This window comes from Ctenopharyngodon idella, chromosome 17, assembly GCF_019924925.1.
Source record: "Ctenopharyngodon idella isolate HZGC_01 chromosome 17, HZGC01, whole genome shotgun sequence".
Classification (NCBI taxonomy): Eukaryota; Metazoa; Chordata; class Actinopteri; order Cypriniformes; family Xenocyprididae; genus Ctenopharyngodon; species Ctenopharyngodon idella.
Window position 1 is genome coordinate 8,954,263 of NC_067236.1, and position 20,080 is coordinate 8,974,342.

The window sequence follows — 20,080 nt, forward strand, 5'->3', positions numbered from 1 at the left end:
ACTGCATATGAGATGCACTGCGACTGTGTGACCCTCGGGCTGAAGCAGATTCATGCATGCGCTTATTTGGACAGTGCTGGCCACATGACAGTTTAGAGGTTTCATTCGATAGGGCATTTGGCAGATTCACACACACAGACACACATACATGTGAGAATGTGTGCACACAAAGAGCCTTAGGCAGATCATTTAGCTCATTCAGCAAAACACTTTGGAGCATTTTAGGCTTCAGTCTGGATACATTTCTGTAGAAAACATTAATGCAATACTGCCCCCCTCTGATGCTAAGAAGAACTGCATGTCCACGGTCAAAATGAAACCAGGTCTAGCTACATTTTGAATGGAAATCAATGCAGCTGAATATTCTATTCAAATGTGTGGACCCAGCAAAGCATTTGGGAAGATTTAAGAGAAGATTTAAACTATGGAGGACCTTTTCCCCTATAATCTGTTATCATTCATTGTCCACCAAAACTTACCCTTGCCATGAAGTCCACTGCTGCTCCTCTGTTTAACAGTAGTGTTGCAACATTGATGTTTCCATAGTGGGCAGCAATGTGTAGAGGAGTGAAACCGCTCTGTTGAAAAAAAAAAAAAGAAAAAAAAAAAGACAAAGAGCAGAATGGTTAAAAAAAAAAATACTCATTCCATTTAATTACCTGTACTTCTTATGTCGTATGTCTTTGCCTTGAGTTTGGGATTATCTGAAGACAGTTGCTGCATCTGAATTCGCATACTATATCGTAGGTACTAGATGTTTAGTTTGAAACTTTCTTCGCGACCGTTAAAAAAAGTATGTTCTATATAGTATGAATGAAATGTGGACGTACTAAACCTGGCGTCAGTGGCGATGCTTCACTTCCATTCTAAATTACTCTCCCGTGACCACATGGGATAGCATAAGTGTCCATCGCTGGAATCTCGCCGGACATAGTAGGTACTTTTTACCTACTGTTTAATGAATACTATGAATTCGGACATACTACTCGGCTCACAAACTGTTTTTCGCCTACTATATAGTATGTAAGTAGGCATATGGGGACGCAGCGAGCACATGTTCAAGACAATTTAAAATTTTTACAGAAAAATGAATATGCAAAATCCTCTTCCTACTCAATACTATCTTCTCTTTAATGGTTAAATTAAACTATGTAGTCCCATTACAAATGCTAATGATCAAATTTAGCTATCTGTATTCACTACATTCCATCAATAGATACTCAGACAAAGTGAAGGATAATGGATCTGAATGTTATATCAAAACATCAACTATTTTTGGACTATGAGAACATTTGGAATATGAGACACAGTTGTCAAAGCGAGATGGAGGTGTCCTGTAGGCTGCATTACAGCAAAGGCCTTCCAGTCATGGAGATTTCCATCTCAATTAGCCAATAATCCAACACAAAGCAGGTGGTTCTCAGCATAGCCCTTCCCCACCTCTGTTTGCTCTCTTATCTCCAAGGGAACAGGGCTCCACCCATTTTGAGGGGAATTATTGCAATTATTAGCCACAGGCGTGAATGGAAAAACAGTAGGGGTTTAAACATTTCCAGATGCACACTAATAAACCATGATATTTAAAGAACTAACACTGGACTAGAGACAACACATAGTGCACCTATTCTCAGATTATCACCATAAAGTCATCATGATCAATGATGCATTCAAATTTCTATTCACTCAGAAAACCCTTTAAATGTTTATGTATATTATACTGGGATGAGTATATATGAGAGATATGTGTTTGTTAGTTTGCAATTTGGCAATGTTCTCTATCATGCAAAACTGTGAACTGTAAATCTAGACAGCCAAACTGCTTTTGCTTGCCGTGTGGGCAAACCTGACCATGCACATGTGCAGATTCTTTTAGCTAAATTGCAACAATCCTAAACTGCTAAATTTCTAGCTGTTTAACTGAAACCAGGGGAGTTTTTGTCTAAAGGCCCATGCACAAGCCCCAGGGAGGAGGACTAAACTAACAGACCGTCTCATCTCTGTAGCTGGCCAGCCGGGTTCCTCTTTCACACTTTCACAATCTCTAATGCTCTAAGGAACAACATGCTACTTCCAGTTAATAATAAAAGTTGTTTAAAAGGTCAAACTTAAAATTGTACCGTTTTCTTAGTTCTACAGCAGCAGGATGTGCCAGTGAAGTGACCTTTGCATTATGTAATACCCTAATTCTAATGAATTTTCTTTGAATCTCCAAAAGGCCAGATGGACTTTCACACTTTATAAACCTTTTCACACAGTCCAAAATGCTGTATTGTAATGATTCTTATTTGGCATAAGAAAAGGAAGCCATATATTTACTTGCTTGACTGTTCGGAATAGTTTTGTTGCAAAAAAAAGTTTATACTATATTTTATATTATAGGCCTTAAAGACCCCATAAAACGGTTTGACAAATTTGAATTCCTGCAATATAGACTCTTTAAAATTATTAGATTGAAACAACAACTTTCACAATCAGATGATGGTTGGGAAATTAAATAAAATGTTAGCACAACCAAATACCCACAATTCTTTTTTTTTTTTCTCTCTCCATGATTCTGAACAGACGAGGCATAATAACATGTAATTTACTAGAGGTTCTGACAAAATGTTAATTGCTGCAGTCCATTTAAAATGTTTTGAATGAATTATTTATGAAAAATCAGTTTGAATGAATGATTCAATTACTCAGTTTGAATTTTTGTAACACAGAAATAACGATCCTGTGTGGTTTGTGAAGCTGTTTCATACCTATACATTATAACTGCTCTCTCTGTGTCAGCGGCAACGCCAATGCAGATTTTAATGTTACAGTGTGATTTTGTAAAGGTTTGATAGACACAGGTGAATCGCTGTCGATTCATTCTCATTCCTTTTAACGATCGTGCAGCTCTACTACACAGTATAGATGTCAGAGGTAGGTGGCAATTATAATTTAAAGGGAGCATTTTATTGGGCAAATCAACATTTTGGAGGACAATATCAATATTTTCCTTTAAAGAGAATTAAATTAAATGTATATGTACTATTTCAATTATTTTCCAATTTTGATTTCATGTGATCTTTAAATGTGGCAATAGTAATGATCATGTTCGATCCAGCAAAAGTAGCCTAGATCTTGTGCTTTATTTACTCCACACGTTCTTTAACCCGTCTGAAAACCTCTCTACAAACAGCAGTATCTTAGATCAAAGGGCTCTAAAAACTGAAACACTTGAACCAACAGTTTATATTTTCCATTATCAACATCATTACCAGCAAGTAAACAAAACCACTGATAAAACTCTTTTAACCAATCAGAAAGCTGCATGTTGAGATGTGGAACACCGGCCCATAGCTGCAGAAATCAAAGCATGCTTCAGCCCTCCACCCAAAGCATGGTCTCATTCCTCCATCCCCAGAGAGGGAGGGCACATAGCGAATAAGAGAAGAGAAAACAGGAAATGATACAAAAATAGAGATGGTACAACAAGGGTGGGAGCAACACTAGGGGGTGTTCTAGGCAAAGCAGGGGGTGGAGGTGGGGGTCAACAGCTTAATTTTTATCATGGGTATACCTCTGTTGTTCTATTCACCATCATCTACGTTGAGACGTGAGGAAAGGAGAGAATGGGCAGTTAGTGAACACTGACAGGTAAATGAAAACAAAGAAACTAAGGACACGTATCTAAAGACAGAACTAAGAGTGGGTGAGTGTTTTAAAGGAAAAAATAACACCTAAAATCACATTTAAAAGCAAAACATAGAGTATATGGTAAAGTATTCTTAATTACATAATAAAATATGAGGAAAAAAGGTGTGGGAAAGTAAGTGTGTGTGTAAGAGAGTGTGTGGGTGGTAGAGGAGTATATACTTGACCAGGATGGTACTGTTTCAGTAAATAAAATAAGTGATAGACAGAGGGGGAAAAAATATGAGTAATGGCTGAACATGTTTACAAGTGTCTTTCAGACAGACCTTGGATTCAACATCCGCATTGTGGTCATTCTGAAGAAGCAGAGCTGCAGATTTGGTGTCGTCCTTGCGGGCTGCAATGTGGAGCGCAGGCAGACGGACTTTACCTTTCGTGTCATTCTCTAACAACAGAGAAACCACCTGATCATGACCCTGCTGCAAGGCCACGGCTAACGGTGTAAAGCCATCCTAAAGAGAGGAAGAGAAACAGGCCTGATTATTGATTCATATACCCCAGTTAACATATATTACTGTATTTTGTTTCAAAATATAAAGTTTGAATTTTTTTAAAGAATACTTTTATTCAGCAAGAATGCATTAATTTGATCAAAAGTGACAGTAAAGACATTTATAATGTTACAAAAAATGTATTTTAAATAAATGCTGTTCTTTTAAACTTTCTATTCATCAAAGAATCCAGAAAAGAAAACACTGCAATTTCAAACAGAGCACCAAATCAGCGTATTAGAACGTTTTCTGAAGGATCATGTGACACTGAAGACTGGAGTAATGATGCTGAAAATTCAGCCATCACAGGAATACATTACATTTTAATATATTTATTTTATAGTGCAATAATATTTCACAACATTACTGTTTTTGTTGTATTTTTTATCTAATAAATGCAGCCTTGGTGAGCATAAGTGACTTCTTCCAAAAACATGAAAAATCTTACCGACTCCAAATGTTTGAGAAAAAGAGATGTGGGGAAGAGGACTGAGGAAAGTAGGAAGCACTTATCTGTAAACTACTCAAGGTCACTCCGGTTCACCTCAGTAATCAATAACAGACTCACATAGACACACACACACACCTCTGTGGCAATGCTCTGGCTGGAGTTGTTCTCCAGGAGGAAGCGCACCACATCCAAATGGTTTTCCTGTGCGGCCATGTACAGTGGGGTAAAGCCATTCTGAAACAAACATTACATTAATATTACATATACATTTGAATCATTAATCAGTCAGTATTTTTCTCCCTTTTCTCTCACCCTTTTACCTTCATTTATTTTAGTTTTAAAAAGGTTTGAAAAACCTATATTTCAAGATGCCATTTAAAAAATTAAAACTATTCCCAAAACAACACCTCAGAAGCCCAGACTACTCAAAGCAGATTGCCATAGACATCACTTTTAGACCCATGTGATGTGCCCCATAATATATATGAATTGTAAACATGACGAATATTTTAAAAGCCATCAAAAGGAGACCAGAGACAAAATTCAGTGTTTCATATGTTTTACTAGACTCACTGTTTATCCCAGTTACACTCTGCTGGCAACCCACCCCCTCCTCTCGGCAAAGAAAAATCAATCAGAAGTGAACATTTTTATTTCAAATTTCTTAATAAGTAGTATCTTGCTTTGGTGACTAGACACACAGGTTGCCATGGCAACTCTGTCATTCTTAATATTTTTGAAATTCCCTGGAGAGGACAGACCCCCCATTTCATTCCCCTGCCGTAACCTAAGTGACCCTGTTCCCATGGCAACACAGAGATGCTGACAGTGCAGGAAAAGAGAGAGCAATACTTTGTGATGATGGTGCATCAAGCAGGGACACAGACACAATCTCTCTTCATCATCATGTTTTACCTATTTTATGTCTTAGCACTTTTGCTTTGAGTTCAAAATCCATTTCATATTTTTTTTTTTTGTGTATATTTATAATTCTAATGGAATATGTAATGGAAAACAGAAATTTCCTTGCTCCTTTTACATACATTTTTTTAAACTACCATGTAGACAAAGTCCCACGCAAAAAAATAAGGTCTTATTCCATTTACTAAACTAAATCTGTAACCTATGTGTCATTGAGACATGACCATTATATCAACATTTACATATGACCACCCACATTTACACAAAAACATCAATTCAGTAATAAACTATAATGAACATATGTGTAGATTTGCCTTTAAGTCAAAATTAAATGGAAGTAGCGACATTGTGAAATACATCTAAGTGAAAAAGAATTATTGAAAAAGAAAAAAATGTAGGGCAGGGACTTGGTTCAATCCATTGGTTATTGATTAGATAGAGGCAGATTTGAATGTGCATGGATGAATCTTTACATTAAAGGGTTAGTTCAGATATTTTTGATGAAATCCGATGGCTCAGTGAGGCCTCCATTCCCAGCAAGATAAATAACACTTTCAATGCCCAGAAAGCTACTAAAGACATATTTAAAAGAGTTCATGTGACTACGAGAATAATATTATCATTAAGGTTGAACCACTGTAGTCACATGAACTGTTTTAAATACATTTAAATACATACATAAATAAATACAATATATTTCATCTTAATTTGTGTTCCGAAGATGAACGAAGGTCTTACAGGTGTGGAACGACATGAGGATGAGTGATTAATGACAGAATTTTTATTTTTGGGTGAACTAACCCTTTAAGATCAATAACGTGCATTTAGAAAATAAATAGACTTTAAGGGTACAGCAGCAAAAACTGCACATATCATTCTAAAGGTCAGAGAGGGAGTAAAACTATTGTTATTAAAAAACCCAAGTATAATTTACTTGGCGCAAAGAATCTTGACTAAAGTGTAGCATTTATAAAAAAATAAAATAAAAAAAAATTGCTACAAAAGTGCAGAATATGTCCTTTTTTACCAGTGTTTACATCTGTATGAACTGTGTTGAGCTCAGTGCAGGAAATACTATTATTACTGGCACACCAGTAATGTAGGTGGCCTTCGCAACTTACTGAGCTCAAGTTTAAAGCAGTGTGTGTGTGTATGTGTATATTTGGGTGTTTATTGGCTAGTCATCTAAAATAGCAACAGATTGAGAGAGTATGTGTGCTGCCTTGCAGAAAAGCTGGTTGATCCACCTAAATGATGCGTGCGCGTGCATATTAACTCCTCCTTCCGCTAGCGTTTTTTTTTTTTTTTTTTTTTTTCAGCCACGCCAGCATTTTTGATCATTTTCACAAAAATTTCATGGCCCCCAGAATATTTTGCTATATGAATATCTGAACATGCAATATATCAAAAGAAAGAATAGAGCCTCTAGTAAAAAAAAAAAAAAAAAAAGTATTCTAGCTTCATGCAATCTTTTTTTATCAATAATTGAATGTGGCTATGTTTCATAAAAAAGCAACATTTTGAACAAAAAGCTGAGAAAATCAAGTTTTTTTTTTTTCAAAGACTACAACGTGCATAAGCGATGCTTTTATCGCTTGTTTATGCTTCTTTTTCACCTGTGTTTTGATCAGGAGGTTCTGTACTCTTTCAGAAGACGTGTAATAGCGCCCCCTACCATATAACATTGAAAATCAGGGAAAGCTGGAAAATTCCGTCAATGGTGGGGAAAGAGTTATAGGTATGTTTGAAATGTGTACCTGACTCTGTGCATTGACGTTGGCCCCATTGGTCACTAGCTCTCTCACCACATCCGTTTGTCCCGCCAGTGAAGCGATGTGCAGCGCCGTGTTTCCTTTCTGGATTAGAATAGATAGAGAAACAACAGCGAGAGAAAATGAGTGGCATATTTTGATTAATCCCTCTACCACCTGTTTGTGTCACCCTATCCAAAGGGGGGTTTTGTCCCACTGGCATCCCACCACCATTCCGTGCCCTCTGCCAGAGAGGTGTTGTTTCCGCTGGCCTGTAATTTACCTCCAGACACACACTTCATTCCTGCAGAGTGAATGCAGCACTAGAGGCTTTTTATACCCAGTGTGAACATGCTCACAGGAGCAGAGAACACCATGTGATATCAAATACAGAAACAAACATCTCCTCAAGCTGTGTGTGTGTGTGTGTGTGTGTGTGTGTGTGTGTGTGTGTGTCAAACTGACCTTGGTTGCTGCATCTACGTTGGCGCCCAATTTGAGCAGCTCGGCCACCACCTCCACATGCCCCTCTTTGGATGCCAGATGCAATGCATTCAATCCATTCTGAAACACACAACACAAGTTTTGCTAGTGAACAGGATGGTTATGGTTACCAGGAGCATACCAATACAAACCAGCCTAGACCAGCATGGAAATATATACCCACATATCATATTTACCCACTGCTGCATAAATGTGCAGCACAGCAGCACGTCCTAAGAATGGCAGCTGCATCATATACACTACCTTTCAAACATTTGGGGTCGGTAAGAATTTATGGTTTTTGAAAGAAGTCTCTTATGCTTACCAATGCTGCATTTATTTGATCAAAAATACTGTAAAACAGTAATATTGTAAAAGATTATTACAATTACTACAGTCTTCAGTGTCACATGATCCTTCAGAAATCATTCTAATATGCTGATTTGGTGCTCAAGAATTTTTTTATTATTATTAATGTTGAAAACATTTCTGCTTCTTAATATCTTTGTGGAAAATATGATACTGTGCATTATCTTCTGGATTTTTTTATGAATAGAAAGTACAAAAGAATAGCATTTATTTGAAACAGAAATCTGTTTTAAAGGTACAATATGTAGAATTTTCTGTCCGCTAGAGGTCGCTAGAGGCTTATTCAAAACAAAGGCGTAGCTTGATGACACCAAGTTTGAGCGCGGAATCTTGGGACATGTGGTCTTCACCTCACAGCCGGTGGAAATAATCGGGATAGGACTCGAGCAGAAATCATGTTCATGGATTAGATTATTAACGTTACTGTAGTATGAAGCAGAGCAGGACCGTGTGTTGTGGGTGCTGAACGAGGCCGCTGGAGCGATTGTTAAAGAGAGACGAACGCGACACACGCCTCACGAGCAGCGGAACTTTTATTATGCCACAGTCGCCGGCGCTGCTTCCGCTTTTCCGGTCATGAGTATGAGGTAACACAGCTCTGTTTATCATATTAGATACATTTGAGTGTGTTGAAAATGATGTTATAACGTTACTCATGCAATTAATTTTAAAATGTATTGTATGATGGAGAAAATTCTGTATTACTGTTACTAAAAATAAAGCTGCATCTGATTATGCTGTGTTAGCCACTTGACAAAATAGTGTTTTTCTCTGAGGCATGGTAAAGCATGATACTCACAAAAAAAAAAATCAAGAAAATTTTTTTAGATTTAAACAATAAGACTAAACGTGTTGAGCTATATAACAACAATTAGTTAGTCTGTCTATAAATGTAACCAAACAGTTGTTCCCTTGTCTATTAAAACATGTAATATATTAAAGCGTCTTTGTTGTTTCCATGGTTTCTACAAAATAAAACCGGAAACCGAGGGTAACGCAGGTATGACGCAATTGACAGGCGACTCCTCACACGTTTCCGGAGCCTTGGTTAAAATTGCAATTTTCTCATGATTTACAAATAGTTGGAAACATTTGGGATATTGTAAGTACTCAAGCAAACATAATATATAACACTGGCCTAGTGGTTTTTGGATATTTTACTGCAAAATTCTTACATATTGCACCTTTAACATTATAAATGTCTTTACTGTTTAATGCTTTATCAATTTTTAATGCATCCCTGCTGAACAGAAGTATTAATTTATTCCAAAAAAAAAAAAATAATAATAACAATAATAATAAAATAAAAATCTTACTGATCCCAAACTTTTGAATGGTAGTGTATCATCCGTCATATAGAAATACACAACACCATCTGTGTGTTCTACCAGTAAAAATGTACTGTACAACCATCCAAGAGCATCACAAAACAGCAATTTATGGAAATTACATTTAGTCACACTGTAAATTTGACTACCAATTACTACCAATATTCTTAGTTATAATGATATTGTTACATCCTGTCATACAGTAACTAAAATAATTTCCCATAATTAATCCCCATAGGGATTAATAAAGCTCTAAACTAAAAAAAATAAATCATACCTGATTACAGATGTTGATGTCGACACCAGTCTTCAGGTAGTCAAGGACCTTCTCAAGGTTCCCTGCCCTCGCTGCCCGCAGGTAACTGGCATTGCTGTCCGGCTGCAAGTAACGAGAGAAAATACATAAGTATATTATTCTAATGACAGGGTTAAAGGTCAAATCCAGGGCAACAACTGAGGTCAAATGAACAAACCAAACATATTTACAGCTTTCAGCTCACTAAATCATTGAAATGCAAAGAAATGAAAAGAATTCATACCAACTCCATCTTTACTCAATGCCATTTGTCTCCACAAACACACATACACACATCCAGGGAAACATCAGCTTTTGTTTACAAGTCGACATCCTACAGAGAAGCTACAATTGTAGCGTGACAGAGGATCAAAGTTTAACCGAACACCAAGAACCACTGGCAGTCCATCTCTGAGCAGATATCCCAGCGTTCCAGTTAAAAATCCAGCCAAAAACAGCTCTGGTCTCTCATCAAAGGATACGGAACAGAACACTAAATAACGGCTATTATTCTGACACAGGTTTCCGCCCACTTTCCCTCCAATCTTTCAGTCTCTCACTCAGAATTAGTTTTCTCTTCTCATGCGTATATGAGAAAGAGAGCAAGATTTTGAGAGAAAATACGATGTGTTTGTATGTGTGTGCCTCATGAGAATGTGTCTTCTTTTGTCAGCCTCAGTTTGATTCAGGGACACTGCTGTTGACAGAAGAGGACACACAGCAAAATTTCAGTACAGTTTAACTCACACACACATAAGCACACACTCTTTTATAAAGAATAGGACAGGGTTATCTCAGAGACACACTCACATGGGGAATTCCTCTAAATGAGAAGCTATATTTAGTTCTCACTAAACCCAGGACAAACTCCTCCCCATATCTACCATCAATGTGTGTGTGCTGGCAAGAAGGTCTGGAAAGAAAGGTTCACTTTCCAAAAGTAACTCATTTGAGTTTGACAAGAAGAGGCTAAGCTGGCTTATCATGAAGATAAAACACATGCACATTCATCTAGTGACCGAAACACTCAATAACATATTACACAGAAAAGGACAGATGTGTTTTTTGTAATGGTGTTCTTTTGTGAGATTCACAGTTCATAATAAACTCTAAGCTCATTAGCTAGTCATTTACTCGACCTATTCTGCAGGGAAAACCTCCATTTCCTCTGTGTGTGTGTGTGAGTGTGAGCTTGTATCATCAGACACTTACAGTCTGTGCTGTATGAAATGATGGATTAAAATCACACGCAAATGCCTTTGCTTAGAGGGTAATGCTTACCGTAAACAAATTCTGCCCCACACATAAACAATAAAAAAGACTGAGAGAAAAAGGACATTGTATGTGTGTGTGTTTGGTGGTCTTTTTTGTGATTTCCCCTCTTATCTCTGAGTTAATGAGTTTTTCCAGCTTGTCACCCATAACTCCCTCCCTGGAGGATTCTGTCTGGGAAAATAACACCTATCCACACCCACTCACATACACACACACATATATATATATATATATATATATATATATATATAGTCACAAAGAACATAATGTGAGTGCTGGTGTCCTGTTGGATAAGATCTGGCTTTCTAATATAATGTTTTTTGTTCAATCCGAGGCACGGGCTGCCATTTAGGAAGGACCTCCTGTCCTTTTATCACAGTGCCCTTGAGCAAGACTCTTAACCCTTCATTACTCTGATGGGATTCCCTGTACTATAAGTATAAAGAAAGCTTTGGGTAAAAAGACTGCTGACAAGTGACAAGTTCAACAGTTTGGGGTTGGTAAGATTTTTTTTTTCTTTTTTTTTTTTTGAAAGAAGTCTCTTATGCTCACCAAATCTTTTTTTATTTGATCAAAAATACAGTAAAAACAGTTATAATAATGTTACTGTTACTGTTAAAATGCAATTTATTCATGTGATGGCAAAACAAAATTTTCAGCATCATTACTCCAGTCTTCAGTCACATGATTCTAAATCGTGTGATCATTCTAAAATGCTGATTTTCTGCTCAAGAAACATTTATTATTATTATCTGTATTGAAAACAGTTGTGCTGCTTAATAATTAAAATTGTGATTTTTTCAGTAATGTTATAAATATTTTACTCTCACTTTTGATTAATTTAATGTATCCTTGCTGAATAAAAGTATCTGTTTCATACAAAAAAAAATGTACCCCAAACTTTAGACATAACTAAGTCTGAACCTGCTAACCAGTGCTTAAGTGAGTTGCTTTACAAAACAGGACACACAGGGAAATTGACGGTACACAACGGTACACAAACCAAAAACATCCATAAAACATCCATAAAACATTTTAATCTAAACTTTACATTACCTCAACACTCATAACGTCAACACAATCTTCACTCCACCTTGGTGATTTCCACAGCATTCAAACATTTATCTCCATCAGAACAGATCCTTCTTTATCTTTTGTATCTCTTTAGTATTACACAAAACCATACATACTTCGGGCACCACAGAAGATAAATATTTTCTCAGTAAGTAAAACAGTTTTGTGGGAGGTTGTGAGAAACTAGGTAAAAATGTATGACTGAACGCAAACTCAAAGTCCCACTGTGGACACACACACATACTTGTATATGTGGTTTATGGGGACTCTCCATAGACGTAATGGTTTTTAAACTGTACAAACTGTACATTCTATCCCCCTACACTACCGCTACCCCTAAACTTACCCATCACAGAAAACTGTCTGCATTTTTGGAATTAAAAAAAAAAAAAACGTTTAGTATGTTTTTTAAGCCATTAAAAAACATGAATTGGCATTGTGCGAAATATGAGTTTTAAAAAACTGGTGCCGTATCTTACAAATAGCCTTCTGTAAATGCTAACATTTTTTTCCTTTATATTTACAGGTTTATTTTACAGTTTCTTTGTGATTATACTGTAGTGTAATGCATAAAATAGATTCTAAAAATTACTTTTTTAGACATGCACAGTGGAGCACTTACTAAAGATCAGTTTTGATATACTGCCAGGACGTTGCAAGAGTATTTCAGATAAAAATTAAATTACTATGTTGATATGCACATGCTAGGATGTTTCGGATGGTTTTGAGGTGATTTCTTAGGTGTCCCGAGTGGTGGTCTCTTCCTGACTTAAATCAAACAGAACTCACTCCCTAACCTGTCTATGGGACTTTCTTCATACACATTTTTTTACTAATACTTAAAAAAAAAAATTAAAAGCAAATAAATATTTCCCTGTGACACAAGTGTTAACAACCTGTGTGTCAAGTGTCAAGCTCTGAATCTTTATAAATGCTACCGTTGTATAATTCATCTCAAGCATGGAAATGTGAAAGGCCTCTCTGTTTTAAAATAGTAAGCATCAATATTTCAGTGTGGGAAATCCTGTGAACACTTTATGCACGTACACACAGTACAGTGGAAAAACTCTGTGCTACCTCACACACAGTTACGGACACACACCCAGTGGAGTTGCATAAGACGTTCTCTAGGGTACAGCTGTTATTAAAACATCAGAGATACTGGACTGAAAGAAAGACATGAGGAAAGAAGAGAAAAGGTCATAGCTGATAAAAAATAATGTGACACTATGTATGAAAACAAAATGTTAAATGTCAGTACAGCTGTTGTTCATAAAAGAATAAGAGAGAGAAAGCATTTAAATAGTTTCTGTCTCTCTGTCTCAGTGTCTCTTCAGTTCCTAGATAAGCAGTGAGCTCAAATACTGCATGACTGGCAAAAAAACAAAGCTACCCATCAGTGTGGCTGCAGACAGGGCGACTACACACACACACACACACACACAGAGGAAAAGAGTCCTGTCCTTTGAACAGACAACATCAGCATCACTATATACAGCTACAGTCAAAAAATGCAAAACATGTTGTGATTTACAGTAGGAATGGACCAGTTGCAGTTTGTTTTGCAATGATGTTGGCCACAACTGAAGCAGCCTGGTATTGTTTAGCTTTAAAATCCCTCCTCCACTCCTTTTTAGCCTGTCCGTTTTGATTCTCACGTAGACCATTTCTAAAACATGCCTAAAACCTACTGGTGACTGATTCATATAAATTGTTCTTAATTTAAAGTAAGTCAAAATATTCACCATATACTATAAGCTTATAAGTACAGATGCACCAATGTAGAAATTCTGGCCGATTTCAAGTCAATAATAATTTTCATGTTATGGCAGATAACTGATAAACAGCCAATATTATAAAGTGCTACTACTACTAGTACTAGAAAGAAAAGAAACAATAAAAACTATCATTACATGAACACAGCAACTTATGTGGACTCTTAAAGGGAAAGAAATAGTAAAATAGTAAACTTAAAGGGTTAAATTTTGACAATCTATCACTATTAATTACTGCTAAAGTAGATGGATATCTAAATCTCAATAATGGCCAATACGATAGATAGTCAGATAGATCCAAATCCAAGACTGCAATGTCTCTCCAACATCAGCATCACAATAAAACTGAGACCCACAGTCACAACTGCTTAAAGAGGTAGAATCATTCAGTCATGAACGTATAGAGCTTTATTGGGTGAATGACATAGATAAAGTGGTCTAAAGCAGTAGTGAGCACTACAAGCACTCCGTGCTTGTGTTACATTGCATGCACACGCACCAAGGTCAATAAAATAGCACTAGAGCAAAGGTAGAGTTGCAGCGCCTGACCAGCATGAATGTCAAAATGGTGCTAATAACACTAACACACGTGAAGCAGATATTATTTTGCACAACTGAAAACAGAGCCACTCACCAAATAAACAGTTATTCTATATTATTTGTGAGGACATTTAGCTTTGCAGGATTCTGCAAACAAAATTTGGAAATCTGAGCCCAGCGAGAGCAATAGATCAGATTTTGCGCCATTTAGACTGCAGAGGATGTAGCAGAGAGTTTAAAATTACCAACAGTGTCAAATATATCATGTATTCAAGAAATATTTTAATAATAAAAGATCTGAAACACAAAATCTGACTCAAGTTGTAGCAGATAAACAGCAAGAGCATTTCAGGGTCTCTTAACACAATGACCCAAACATCCTCAACCAACAAAACTTAAATTTTCCCAACCATTCCCAAAACACATATTTAAAACAACACGCACTTCCCAACCTTTCCCAGTCATATTTGTAGAGTACTTACAGATGAAAAATAGTCAGCAGCCTCTTCCACCGCCATTTTTCCTGCAGTCCCACAGAAACCCGATCACTTACTTCACAAGCTCTGCGGCCAGCAAGGTGCCATTCAGTCATGTGACGTATAAAAAATGCCCTGGCAGCAAGATGCTCAAAGACACGCTTCCACCTGACGTGTGTGTGTGAGTACGGATACAAGGATACAATGCTCTCCGGTACTACAGTAAATACAAAGTCACTTTGAATCCAACCTTCCTTTCCTGTTCTTCCTTTCTCTTTTACAACTTGACCTCTCCTTCTGCATCAAAGACAATCGACTTCTTAGCTTTCTTTCACTTTTCACAGTCCGGTTTCTAACTTCTGGCAAAACGATCTCTCTCTTTCTTTATACTACTCTTCCTCTCTCTCTTTCTATTTATCCAATGGGCACCAGCTCCAATCTTCATTCAACACAGACAAAATGTGTATCATTTACATTGCTGTCATGTTTTATGTGCTTTCTCACTACCTCTCTGATTCTCTCTCTCTTTCTGTCATACACACAGAACACAGAGGGTGGGGGTCTTTTGAATAGTGATATGAGGTGTTAAGGGGGTCCAAATATAGCAGCTGATTCCAATGCATTTGCAAATAGGACTATGGCAGACTCCCTTTCCTTCCATTCTGCAGTCGCCCCCTCCCTGCCAACCCTCATGTGCCTGGTTTGTATTGTCTGAATGCTTATCTACTCCCTTTTTGGACAAAAAGAGCGTGTGTGTTTAGGACTGCTGGGGGTCGGTTTATTAGGCTGAATGCTGGGTTCATGGTGCAGCTTAAAAAAGGATTAGGGGGCATTTCCCCCCAGTATTAGGGCCACCGCACCATCATGTAAACACACCCCAGCTGTACCTCTGACAAAGGGATGAAGTGTGTCACCCATTATACAGTGACACAGACTGTGTTGTTTACATACTGTGCTTGCTCTGTGTGTATCTTAGTGTCTGTTTGAATATACTGTTCTGTTGAATGTACGGTTGGTTGTTTGTTATTTTCCGTTGTGTATTATCAGTATTGTGCCCATGTGTTTATGGTAAAGGGGAGTGGCCTAGAGCTGTGTGTGAGACAGACACATACTGTGTGAACATATGGAGAGCAAACCGGCATTGACAATTTGATTTTACAACAAAAAAATTATTTTACTCTTGCTTTTGTACATTATTGAGTTTTAACCACATAAATTGTAAAGCTCACAGCAAGAGATTTTTAATATATTTAAAAAATAATAGTACATTTTTTTAGAGATACTAACAAAAGGTGAATCTCATCAAAACATTTTCAGTGATAATTCAAACATAGTACAATGAAATAGCATAAATTAATGTACAACAAATACTACCATGATGTATGGATATTTTAAATCAATGATGGAAATTTAAATAATAGTATTTATTTAAAAAATAATTTCATTTATTTAAATCATTTTAAAACTACATTTTAAAATATATTCAAATTGAAAAGAGTTATTTAAAATTAAAATAATATTTCACAGTATTACTGTTTTTACTGTATTTTTGATCAAATAAATGCAGCTTTAGTGATTGTTAGAGACTTCTTTCAAAAACATCAAAAAAATCTTCCCAACCCCAAACTTTTGAATGGTAGTGCATATTTATAATATATAATAAAATGTTTTCGTACCAGAGTAAAGAAAATGAGATTTATACTAAAATTAAAAATCTTAAAATCTTAATAGTACTAAAAACATGCATCACGTTACGCAAAAAAAAATCCTTCTTGTTTTTTTATTTTTTTATTTTGGGTGTGAAACATGTTGAAAGGCTTTGTGGGATTCACCTAATACGTCTGTAAACCCCTCAAATACTACTTAGACGTATTTCCTGATACACATCACATCTGCAACACTTTTTTGCTGTGATTATGTATTGTGCGGTTTCGTGTTTCATGGAATTTTCTCTGTAAAACATATGTAGACATATAGACATGCACTTAAAAATACACTTTGATTATGCAGAGAGGCATCCCATGATGCTTTGGGGTGCATCACAGGTCTCCTCGTTCTGGGATGGTGGCGTTGCTATGGCAACAGAGGAGGAGGGGAAAGAGAATGTGATCTGAAGGAGCTCAAGATGTTCAGTAACCGTGGTGATGGTTTCCCTCAATGACCTCCACCTCATCAGCCAATCACGGAGAGTGTATGAGAGTCATCATTCTCTCTCTCAAATACAGTCAGACACAGAGGAATTCACAAGGGCTACACCTGCTTTAAACCCATGGGCACTGGAGGATTTCCACGCTTTCAGAAATAGGGCATCATTACACATTCTAGAAAGATAAATGAGCTTCGCTCCTACATGACTGAAATGCCAACACAGACTCTGGATGTAGAAATACAGTATTTAAGTATGCGTTTTCACTTAGTTTTGATGTGAGCGATGCATCAGGCTGTCAGTACTGTGTCTGGATGTATGTTGGTTATTTGTGATGATGTTGTTTGTGTGTGTTTACTGCATTTGCTGAAAATGTGAAATTTAATGCCCGTCGGCAACACTTGTATGTCTTCTTACATGTAAAGCAGAGGCATGAAAATGTCTATGTCAGACAGACACAGAGGAAATGAGGTGAACAGCACTACAAAGACAGAGTGACTGCAAAGAAACACCAGAAATGATGACATCATCAGAACGTGCCTATTATCCAGACTCACACTGGACCCTAGTGGAGAGATTCAATACTACCTAACAGAAACAGATAAACGAACACATCTATGCATTCTCCTTTTTGTTACATTTGAAATGGCATAATGTTAAATTCAACATGAAATCAAAACTGACACTATTTACTTTCCAAATGCGTGGTACTAGTTGTATTGTGGAAGACTAATCAGATCAAGTTATTCCTAACAAATCAGCATAATCTTTAATCAAACATAAGAACAATAGACCATTTGGGAGCAGACGTCACAGCATTGTGGTGGCAGAAAAACAGTGGTAACAAGTGGAGGAAAAGGGGTATGATTCACGGAATAAGAGAAAAAATGTCTTCTTCTGCCTTTGGATGGCAAAATCGTAATGCAAAAAAAGATGGTCTTCATTTTTACAACATACCATCGCCAACATACCATCGCCAAAGACACCCTGACGCAGATGTTTATGGTTGCAAGCCATTAAATGGATAGACTTAACTGATGAAACCTGTGTTGATTACCCAACTATTAAAGCATGAATTTAATGTAAACAATAGGTCTACTGTACATAATATTCACACATGCAGTTCACAGGGGGCATAATGTTTTGGCCTTATAGTTACTGCATGAAATAACTTTTAAACCTATAACATTTTTATCTCCCAATTCTGACTTTTTTCCTCGCAATTGCGAGTTCATATCTCTCAATTCCGACTTCATAACTTGCAATTGCGAGTTTATAAAACAAAAATTATAAAAAGAAAAAAAAAGTCAAAATTGGGGGATATAAAATCGCAATTCTGGGGGGAAAGGCAGAATATTGAGTTTAAATCTCACAATTCTGATTTTTCTTCTCAAAATTGTGAGGTATAAACATGGAATTGTGAGAAAAAAGTCAGAATTGTCAGATTTATGTAATATCGCCAAAATAAAAAAGGTTACAAATGACAATTTAGGTTGACTTTGAGCCTGGCACCGCATAAATTATGACATACAGTCAAACCAAAAATTATTCAGACATTTTTGATATTTTTGATATATTTTTACTAGTGGGTGCAGGACACTATTGTTCATTTATGTAAGTGAGGATTGCAAAATAAACTGTGACATATTATACCCAAAAATTCTTCATACAGTGGACTACCAGTAACATTTATAAAAAATTTGGAACCAAAAATTATTCAGACACTTTGACCTGACCATGTTTTGCTTAAGTGTTATCTGACATAATTAAGATTATTTTTTTCTGAAACAGTTCAACTCTGAGATCTTGTCATATTTTATTACCATTTTTTTAAACTATAGTGAATAAACTGTATTAGTGAATAAAATGTTCAAGGTGTCTGAATAAATTTTGGTTTGACTGTATAATAATAATAATAAGAAGAAGAATTATATTATTATAACTTCCACAGATAATGTATTGTAAAATTATAATATTATTATTATATTTAATGATAATATTAATACTAATTTTTATTATTAATGAACTAACTTAGCAAGTTTACAAATCAGCCAAACACCAAATCAGTCAATTAATGAGTCGATCAAAGATGTACTGAATAGTTCATGTAAGTTCAACAGCTGGAAATACTTTAAACTCTCTCCTGTTCTCTCTGAGGGGCAGCAGTTAATGTGTGCCGGCATGCATGAACTTGCGAGTGTGTGTGTCTGTGGGTCTCTGGAGGCAGAACAGCAGCGTGTGACCCAGAATCATTTTTCTACAACGAATTTATCACTACAGACCCCAACCATCCTCCATAAAACCACATCTGACACACACAGTGAGAAGTAAAATGTTAAAACTAATTTTCTGAAATGTGTCGTGTGTGTGTGTGTGTGTGTGTGTGTGTGTGTGTGTGTGTGTGTGTGTGTGTGTGTGTGTGTGTGTGTGTGTGTGTGTGTGTGTGTGGCCTCAACACCCAGGTGCAGACTGCCTGCAGATGTGGGATGCAATATACACATGCACACATCTGTCTTACTTAAGTCTATTTTGTTCAGAAAAATAATGTCTATAATAGTCTATATTTTCTAAACTCAACAAATATCCATAACACAAACATGACTGCTGCCACTTCATTAATAATAAATTGGATCTTAACATGTTTTTTTTGTTTTTTTTCTTTTTTTTACATATTTCATCTAGAATTTATTATAATTGATTTAGTGGTATGCTATAAATCATACATTACAGATAATCTTAATAATATCAGTGGTGAGGACTGGAGACGTCCATCCAGCTGTGGGACTGAGATTAGCTGGATTCCTGGATTATAATTTCACTGTGAATTTAAAGTCAGGTGAAAAGGATAATCCCAACCCCCGTCATTAGGTCAGAGAGAAAAGAGAGAGTCTAACTGAGGGAGCAGCAAAGACACAAAAAGTCTGAAGGTAAAAGGGCTCCACAGGCTTACAAGTATTTTAAGGTATCATACTATGAAATACTGTAAATCTGGATTAAGGAAAGTAATAAAGGAACTAA

The 20,080-nt window shown here is 36.4% G+C and overlaps 1 protein-coding gene across 13 annotated transcripts in view; it reads right to left on the reverse strand.

Annotated features, from left to right (window-relative positions):
- Nucleotides 1-20,080, reverse strand: part of ank3a (ankyrin 3a) — a 95,055-nt gene that overhangs the window by 62,958 nt on the left and 12,017 nt on the right. For 7 of the 13 annotated variants that reach the window (XM_051867164.1, XM_051867160.1, XM_051867161.1 and 4 more), the window contains exons 2-8: nucleotides 9,759-9,860; nucleotides 7,767-7,865; nucleotides 7,308-7,406; nucleotides 4,765-4,863; nucleotides 3,954-4,139; nucleotides 3,554-3,577; nucleotides 480-578 (exon numbers count right to left, since the gene is read on the reverse strand). In XM_051867164.1, the coding sequence (XP_051723124.1) occupies nucleotides 480-578; nucleotides 3,554-3,577; nucleotides 3,954-4,139; nucleotides 4,765-4,863; nucleotides 7,308-7,406; nucleotides 7,767-7,865; nucleotides 9,759-9,860 (708 nt within the window). The remainder of the gene's footprint in view (nucleotides 1-479; nucleotides 579-3,553; nucleotides 3,578-3,953; nucleotides 4,140-4,764; nucleotides 4,864-7,307; nucleotides 7,407-7,766; nucleotides 7,866-9,758; nucleotides 9,861-20,080) is intronic. The other 6 variants (XM_051867163.1, XM_051867162.1, XM_051867159.1 and 3 more) reach the window with 1 other exon arrangement.